The sequence below is a fragment of the Neolamprologus multifasciatus genome, chromosome 17 (assembly GCF_963576455.1).
Source record: "Neolamprologus multifasciatus chromosome 17, fNeoMul1.2, whole genome shotgun sequence".
In the NCBI taxonomy this organism is placed as follows: domain Eukaryota; kingdom Metazoa; phylum Chordata; class Actinopteri; order Cichliformes; family Cichlidae; genus Neolamprologus; species Neolamprologus multifasciatus.
The window spans coordinates 21,251,629-21,260,909 of record NC_140455.1 but is presented as its reverse complement, the minus strand read 5'-3'; the positions used below and the strand labels follow the sequence as shown (position 1 = coordinate 21,260,909).

General features: G+C 40.0%; 1 protein-coding gene across 2 annotated transcripts in view; it reads left to right on the top strand.

Annotated features, from left to right (window-relative positions):
* The first annotated feature begins 1,192 nt into the window (after nt 1-1,192).
* tbc1d30 (TBC1 domain family, member 30) overlaps nt 1,193-9,281 on the top strand; it is a 29,038-nt gene continuing 20,949 nt past the window's right edge. For both annotated transcript variants that reach the window (XM_085137437.1, XM_085137436.1), the window contains exons 1-2: nt 1,193-1,855; nt 7,085-7,249. In XM_085137437.1, the coding sequence (XP_084993563.1) occupies nt 1,342-1,855; nt 7,085-7,249 (679 nt within the window). In that variant the 5' untranslated portion in view covers nt 1,193-1,341. The remainder of the gene's footprint in view (nt 1,856-7,084; nt 7,250-9,281) is intronic.

Below are 9,281 nucleotides of genomic sequence, written 5' to 3'. Positions count from 1 at the left end.
GCCCGCATCATTTGATTTGTAGGCGTGTACCAATGACTGTCATTGGCGTGTACCCGCCCCTCACGACTACAGCTTTTATTTTATGCTTTAATTTTCTTTTTTTCTTTCTTTCGTCTATCTGTAAAAAATAAAATTCAAGCGCAATCCTTCAATTAACTTCGCTTTTTAAACAGATTTGCTTCTTAACAATTAAAATATAGCCAAAGATTTTATCGTACCAGACTGCGATAAACATTTAGTTTCTACTCTAATGCCAAGCTGACGTCAATTCAGAGATTTCTTTGTGATCACCTCTTATGTAATCAAATCACCTTTTAAAATGCATGTGTTTATTACATTTCTATGAATCTATGAAACAGTTTCACAGGGGGACAGTTTCATATGATTTTTAAAAAATCCGCATTTGGGGCTGGGTTGTATACATTTCACTGCTGGGACATATTTTTGATTGCATTATTATGTTTCTTGTATCAGTTACCATGGAAATCAACCAGGCTCAAGAGAAATGTACCTTTTTAAACAAACACAAGATGTGCTTTTTCATGCTTATTTCATCCTTTACCATGTCACTGGGCTGTTAGAATATGAATATAAGTTACAGATCATTGAAATTTGCCAAGGTAAAAAAACAAAAACAAAAACAAAACTCCTGTAAGCTAGACTCACATTGCAAGGATTTTGAAAAATCTAAGGACCTGAAGTTATTTTTATATGAAAGGAAAGCTGTGAAAGATTCACTGCTAAAAGATGGGCCTTGTATTAAAATTTGGGTAAAAAGTATATGCTTCATATCTACTTCATTTTAGCCTTTATTTGTTTATTTAAAATAAATGTATCAATACATATTGAAAAGTTTTTTTTTTTTTTTAATCTTTATTTCTACACATATTTAACGTTTAGAGGAGTCACATTACGAATTTCCGTGCAAACGTTAATGAATTGGTCCTCAAAGGTGAAAGCGGATTGGTCGAGATACTTTTGGGCTCATCTCTGATTGTCCAATGGAGCAGCTCCCGGCACCTGTCGCACCTGTCGCGCGACCTGAAGAAAGTTTGGCAGCAGTTGGAGAAGTTCAGCGTAGTGGGCTGGTCCATTGTGTAGTCCTGGAGGGGGGAGCAGTGAATTCCAGTTCAGAATATTCAGGAAGGAAAGTAAAAGCCGCCAGACGAGTCTCCACCTTTCTGAGGTGAGAAATGGAGCGCTCCAGGAACTCTATCCTCTTCGAAACGCTCTAAGAAAACTTTGTAACTTAAGGCAAGTCAGGAAAATGACAGTTTACTGTTAAAACAGTTGCAGCAGGATAAGAGAGCTCATTCGTTTTATTTTCTCTTAATAAAAACAATGGCGTCGAGGGTGAAAGTAAACGGGAATGAACTTTTAGAAGTTGACATATGTGACGGTGGCTTGCGCTCCGAGGAAGAGAGCGAGGTTTATCCCCACTCTGCTGCCTCCCTGCAGGACGATTTCTCCGGCTTTCAGCAGTGGACGAGCCCCACCGAGTCATCGAATGACACATCATCATGTCCGGGAGAGCAGGAGGTGCCCAGAGAGCGTGGACAGCCGCCTGGCATCTTTACTGCCACCCAAAGGACCAACGCGGCCGGTGACAGCGACTCTGAATCTGTGGGAGATGCAGTCAGAACTCCGAGGGCTTCCATAGTGGACTGTCTCCTGGTGGAGCTTTATGATACATACAGCGGAGGCAGCAGGAGGAATGCGGACAGCTGGGACAGCTCCACGGAGGCGTCCGGGTCCGATGCCTTCCTGGGCCGCAGTAACTCCGGGTCCAGCTTCCTGCAGGAGTTGCAGGAGAAGCACACCAGGAGGCACCAGATGAACTACCTGGCTCAGAAAGGTACAGACTGATCATTCAAACTCAACCACCGATTATCTCTTTTTCCTCTTCTATGAATGATGCTTACCACCTGTTTGTTTTATGGCTGATATTATGTGTTTTTGGTCTGTTTTATTCCTGCATTATTGCACCAACAAGCAAGGAAACAAAGACATGTTCTTTAGCCCATTTATATAAAAAAGAAATCTTGCACGTTTTGATGACTTTCACCACTTCATCGCACAATTTACTGTCAAATCTTATTCACAACAACAGGTGTCTAAATGTGCTTTATCTGGAACGGTAAAGGCCCTGCAATATTAGAGAGAACCCCAAACAACAGATGAGCCCCTATGAGCAAGCACTTGGCAACAGTGGGGAGGAAAAACTCCTTTGCCTCCAGTTTGACCTGGCTAATGCTCAGTCTCAGACACAGAAACGGATGCTAGTTTGAAATGACCATAGAGGTTGTATGAGGTAATAGAGAAAAGAAAACCGTACCGTGGAAATGCAAGGATCTTAAAATGGTATTGTATTTCTTATAGGTCAAATGGACAAAGAAATTTGGATATTTCATGAAGGGTCATTCCATAAAAATATTTCCCAAATATGGAAAAATTTAGAATTAGCATTCTTTTATTATTATTATTTTATACAGTAACTGTTGTATTTTTAATTAAGTAGTGGGAGGTTTTACCTCCTTACTATGAATATTTTTCACTTTTTCCTGGCTCAAATTCAGCTTTTGTGAGGTGAGTACGCATGCAGGTGCAACTAGTCCACATGTTGTTTAGACGGAGTGTGCTGCTGACTGAACAGAAGTTTACCTGACTGAACAGAAGTTGTGCATTTTTCTGTTATTTCATTTGGGCATTTGATCAGAATAGGGTATTTTAAACATGAGTACACTGAATCCCAAACACAATTGTTGTGGTTTTTGCTTTGAAGGAAGATCAAAAATGCTTCAGTGGGTGGCAGAATTTATTTGCAGAGATCACAAACCCTGTTGATTGGAAGCTTTTTATCTGTGTTTAAATTCACACCTATAAATGATCTAGTTACTGTTTTTCTGCTCTCTAATTGTGACATTTAACAGAGCTTTTTTTAAGCTTTGAGGTTTTCTTTGTTTATTTTTGTAAAAGCTTCATCCCAAATCTTCTATAATTCATTCCAGAAGTCTCTGTAATGAGGAAGCTGTGTGTGTGTTTTCCAATTCACAGATACATCCTGATATATAGCTGATTTGTCTGTAAGTGTAATCAGATACTGGAGTGAGCTGAGCAGGCTGGGTGTAATGTGGGTAAAGCTCAGTGTTCAGACCGTTACAATGACAGAGACAGAGTGCACTGACAGCTCATTTACTCATATCCTTCATTGTTGCCCCAGATTCCCACTTGGCATGTTACTGTGAGGTCCATGCTGCCATTGTTTCCTCTCGTTTAAAGGAATCCTTCAGTCAACATGGGCAGACCTGTGACTTCAGTGTTTGCACTCTGCACTGCTGAGGGTTGGTATGAGTTAGACAATGCTCAGGGCTGCCACTCAGGAAGAGGAAATACTCTTAAATAATACCTGAAATACCAGCCAAAATATGCAGACTCGCTTTGCTCCTGTGTTTGGTCAGGAACGGTCCGTGGAAAAGTTTAAAAGCCTTTTTGGTAAATGTTACACTTTATTGATCGCTCCAGAGCAGCACAGTTTATTAGCTACGCTTACGCACTCTCGTTTGTGTAAGGGATCGACATATCCAACTTTTCCCTGCTTTGATAACTTACAGATACCTTGGCTTCAGGTGCCATTATGCTGGGAAAATATTAGCGTTATTACACTTAAAAAGGCAGAAACTTGTGCTTTTAATTAAGTACATTTCCTTTAACCTTTGTTTAAAAAAACAAAGTAAAACTGTAAATGCAAATTTAACTGAACTTCTTACACGCTAATGCGAAAGGTATAATGAATATGGGAAAAATTAAACAAAAAATGAAAAAAGGATTTTTTTATATTTTTTGTTTTGAAATGTAAAATTTAAATAACTACACAGCCCTGAATTCACATATATGGTGATGGGCACCACTGATCTGATACAAGTGTTAAATTCACAAGCATATAAATGGTTGGCTTGATGTAAACATTGCTCTCCTAACTTTGAAAGAAAAAAGGCAGGGAGGGGATTAATTTATATCCTGGGATGTGCAGTGCTGTGAAAACGTATTTGGCCGCTTCCTGATTACTATTTTTTTTTTTCTTTGTACACTCATATGTTTCAAACCATCCATCCATTTTCTTCCGCTTATTTGGGGCCGGGTTGCGGGGGCAGCTGTCACGATCCTGGGTCTTATGACCCAGCGTTTTGAGTTTTAGTTCATTTTGATGTTTATAGTGTATGTTTAAGCTCATTAGATTTCTATGTTCATTTGCTTATTATATTCCCCTTGTGTTTTCAACCCTTGTGTTAAGTCTCCCTTATCCTTCATGTGTTTCATGTCTGTTTCCTATGTTGTCAAGTTCATGTGGTCATGTCAGTGTTTCATTGTTTCCTATTTTATTTTGAAAGAGGTCCTGTGTTTTGGTGCTCTGTTTTGCTCTTTCCCTGTGGGCGTCGTTATGTTCATGTTGTGTCTACTTTGCCTTTCTGTCCCATGTTTCAGCTCCCCATGTTCTGTTTCAGTTGCTGTTAAGTTTACATGTTTTGAGTTCAGTCAGTGTGTTTCCTGTTTTACTTTGAAGGTCCATGTCTCATGTGAGTGTTTCTAGTTTTGCTTCCCTTATCTTGTCCAGCCTGATTACTCCCAGCTGTGCTCTCCTTCTGTGTCTCATTCCCTCGTTATCCCTCTGTTTATTTAAGCCCTGTGTTTCTCTTTGTCAGTGTCGTAGTCTCCCTCATGGCTGTGTTTCCCTGTGTGTCAGGTTATCCATGCCCCAGTTTAGTTTTGTTATATTTTTGTGCCCTTCTGCAATAAAGCAGCTTTTGAGTTTAATTTCGTTGTCGTGAGTTTTGCGTTTTGGTCCTTCTCCTGGCTGTACACAGCCGAAACATGACAGCAGCAGCCCAAGCAGAGAAGCCCAGACCTCCCTCTCCCCAGCCACTTCCTCTAGCTTATCCGGGGGAACACCAAGGCGTTCCTAGGCCAGCTGAGAAATATAATCTCTCCAGCGTGTCCGGGGTCTGCGTCTGCCCCGGGGCCTCCTCCCGGTGGGACATGCCCGGGAAACCTCACCCAGGAGACGCCCAGGGGGCATCCTTGTCAGATGCCCGAACCACCTCAGCTGGCTCCTTTCGATGTGGAGGAGCAGCGGCTCTACTCTGAGCCCCTCCCGAATGGCCGAGCTTCTCACCCTATCTCTAAGGGAGAGGCCAGCCACCCTTCGGAGGAAACCCATTTCCGCCGCTTGTATTCGCGATCTTGTTCTTTTGGTCACTACCCACAGCTCATGACCTTAGGTGAGCGTAGGGGCGTAGATTGACCGGTAAATTGAGAGCTTCCCTTTTACACTCAGCTCTCTCTTCACCACAAAAGACCTGTACAGCGTCCGCATCACTGCAGCCGCTGCACCAATCCGTCTGTCGATCTCCTGCTCCCTTCTCCCATCACTCATGAACAAGACCCCGAGATACTTTTGGTCCACTCTTCTGTGCAGAATTGTTTTAATTCAGTTACATTGGAGGGTTTTCCAGCGAGAACAGGCTGTTTAAGGTCATGCCAAAGCATTTAACCAAAGTCCTGGCTTTGACTAGGTTACTGCAAGACCTTAATTTTGCTTTTTGGACATGTTGGTTTGTTTCAGATCATTTTATTCTGACACAGTACAGTACTATGAATTCCCCTTAAAAAGAAAAGCTTCATCTTCGCCAGCGTTGTTGAACAGTTAGTTGGACATTTGAATACATGAAAGCCGTCAGTGTGTGTTTTACCACTCGCCATTCAAATCTGCAACACAGCAAAGCCTACTCTGGTTATCAGTGTGGTGATGTGGGGGCTATTTCAATGAAATCAGAGCATAGTTTCAGGATCAGGTATCAGGCTGAATGAAATGAGACTACTGCAGAAAAACCAAAAGTGTCATCAACGGTTGTGCCACCAAACTGCTGACTCTTTGCTGTTAGCAACCAGCGCCCTACTGGTACAGCAAACACAGAACAGCATATAATTGAATCAAGTAGATGGACAGATTTTACTGATACCAGATCCACCATTTTGAGTCGGGATCTGACCAATAACTAAATATCAGATCTGTGCGTCCCTAATTGGCAACCAGTGACTGGCTGCATTAGACTCTTACAGTTGTGAAAATTGATACAATGTCTGTGGATATATTATTTTTATTAGCTTTAATCCAAAGGTAATAATACACACAACAAAAAGCTAAATGCATAACATCCAAAGTTTATGTGATTTGTCCGTGTGGTTGTTAGCAGGATTAATTAAAAAAAAATAAGTTATTGATGTATTTGAATGGCTTGTCCGTCCGTCGATCCTTAATAGACGTATATCACAATCAAGTAAGAACTACTTTTAACTGCTCTTGTATCTGTTTTCGATTGGCTCAGAAGAGACGATTACTACAGTACATCCTCCAAGCTTTTCTGCTTGAAAGTTTGAATCTTTATTTTAAATATTTATTTAGTTAGTTGGACTCAGTTGCAAAAAGAGCTCACAAAATTTCTTTCACTTTCAGTTATTCACAGTGCTGTATGAGGCCTCTTATTTTACACATGAGAAAAACAACCAAAAGTGTCCCCTGTTTTTCCTTAGATCTATTGCTGTGACAATCAGATTTTAAATGCCATGTGTCCATTAATGGGTGGAGGGTTTGTGTTTATGTGGCACTGCTGATCTGGTTTTCATTTCCTCCTTTGCCTGCAGCTTGGAAAACAGGCTAATGAGTGTGAGATTATGATTTATCAGAGGACTGCAGATATCACGGGTGTGTCAAAACTGTGCCACGGCTTTATTTGGAGTACATATTATTGTGGAAAATATGTGTTTGAAAAAGATGTAGGTTAAAGAAAGACACATGTTCCTAAAATGTGATCATCTGAAAAAGTTAGAGATCAATAGATGATGTAATTTTGGGCTGTTGCTGGCATTTAAAATTATAATAATAATAAATGCTGTAAGGGCAGCACAGGTCGAGCAGTGGTTAGCGATATTGCCTCACAATAAAAATGTGCTGAGTTCAATTCTACCGTCAAGCCAGGGTTTTTTTTGTGTGGAGTTTGTACCACCAATTTTCTGTATTTGTTTTCAGCCCCAGAGGAGCTGCATTCAATCATCCAGGAGGTGAAATATCGTACAGGCCTTCAGTCGGCCAAGTTGATCCGCCAGCTGAAGAGACGGGACCGACTTTGCCACAAACTGCAGAAGAACTACGACATTATCACAGCATTTCTTCAGGCCGTGTCACAAAAACGAAGTAAGACTATACACTCATTGTTTTTATGTAATAGCAAACCAGGCAGGGTGACACAGGAGGTGTAACTGTGTGAAACAACAGGTGGAGGTCCTCTTAGCTGGCTGCACTGAGCTGGGAAGGCCACAAAATCTGCACCATCCTTCAAGAAATTATATGAATATGAGTGGCTGAAAATGAACACAAATTATATTTATCATTATTCACATTCTTTCTCTCGAATAAATTATGAAAAGTCTCATGAGTTTATTTCATCTGAATTCAGGAGTGTGTATTAACACAGTGTACCTCTTAAAAAATCTACAGGTTAACACTAATTCCATTATGGCGTGTTATTTAGTTATTGGTCATTATGGATTATGGTCCATTTCAGCTCCAGATGTTTGTTTGGACTCATCTAGGGTAGCTTTGTGTGATTCACTGGATTCATGTGATTCATGGTTTAAAATCATCTGTATTTATCTCATGCTGAATCTTGGTGTCTTCTGAAGGAGGCTATTTTAGTTGCTCTATTTTTAAGGTGTTCTTTGTTCTTATTGGCTGCCCATCGTAAGCACTAGGTTTGAACAGCAGGTAGGTAGAAGGTGAGATGACCATATTAAGGATGGCTGTTTCAATTCCATGCAAGCTGAGAATAGAAAAAAAGGAAACAAAATAATTATGGATGGGTGCCGAAAGGACCTAAAATATTTTTGTGACACATGTCCTAGTCCGATATCATAAATCATGAAAGAGAAATGAAGTAGAATTTTTTGGGGTTTTTTTTCCCAATTTATTTGAACAAAAATACATTTATACAGGTCTTGTAAGGGTGCTCAGGTGTCTCTCCTGCACACCATTTTTTTGTCTCCCTTGTCCTACTCGCCCATATTATATATTATGTTATATGTTATATTATCTGTTATGTTCAGAAAGTATCCTGCATTTTGATTGGCTTTAGTGTAACGCTGTACATTAATTGGATTTCACATTTAGACTTTCAGAGCAACCCTTCGTTTGAAAGTCAATTCCCTGTTTGTTTGTTTTTTAAATTTCATTTCACTGAAAAAAATGAACAGAGGTCAAAGATTCACTTTTAAGAGGAAACTTTAGGTTTCCATGTTTTTGCCACCAATTTATGAATCATGAGAAGCCTGTCGCTCAAAAAAAGGAAAAAAAAAAAGAAATGGCAGTTAATGGAGGGCGTTCCTACAGAAACCTGAATAATTACCAGACAACACAGCAAATGAAATATGGTTACTAATTTCACTTTTTTCTGTCCTTTTCTGCAAATCAGATGCAGACACACATGAGAGCCATTTTGTTTCACATGTCAGCCTTGTTTCTGTGGCCTTTTTGGGGTTTAGATGGTTGAGGTTGCTCGTCCTGTAGGACCTTTTCTTTGTAGTCAAACTCCCTGAAGCATCAAAATTACACTCTTAGTTTTTATATTTTCAAGAAGCAGGTTGTGAATTAAGCAAATGGTAGACGCATGAAAATGAATATCCTGACTATACTGATTATCTTTTACATCTTGGAAACAGTAAGTTTGACAGCAGAAATGACTGTGATTCACCCTGGAATTCTCAGAGTGAAAGTACAGAAAGGATTGTGTCTGCATGTCTCAGGGGTTCATTGGTCTTTGGAGGCGCAAATAAACTAGAGCAACAACTTAAAACTGAGAGGTCCAAATCGTGGATGACATGATCCAAACCAGATTTGTCAAACAACAGGAGAAATGGAGTTTAAACCAAAACATGCCCATTTATGATCCAAAAAGAAGCCGAAACAACAAAAAAAGTAATGATAATAATCTTTAAAATGTATGAAAGTGGAGATGTCCAGTTAATTTAATTTAATTAGTGTAGGTGAGACCAAAACTGTTTTACCTTCTTATACCAGGCAATAAGCAGTTTTTAAATGCTGTAACAGCCTCATGTACGGAAGCCAGTTTCTGCAACTTAAAAAAGTATCCATAACTCAAAATTTCGAGTTAGCTCTGCCAATCAGTAATCTGTGGAATGCGCACTCAAAACCGAATCACAACAAATTGGCG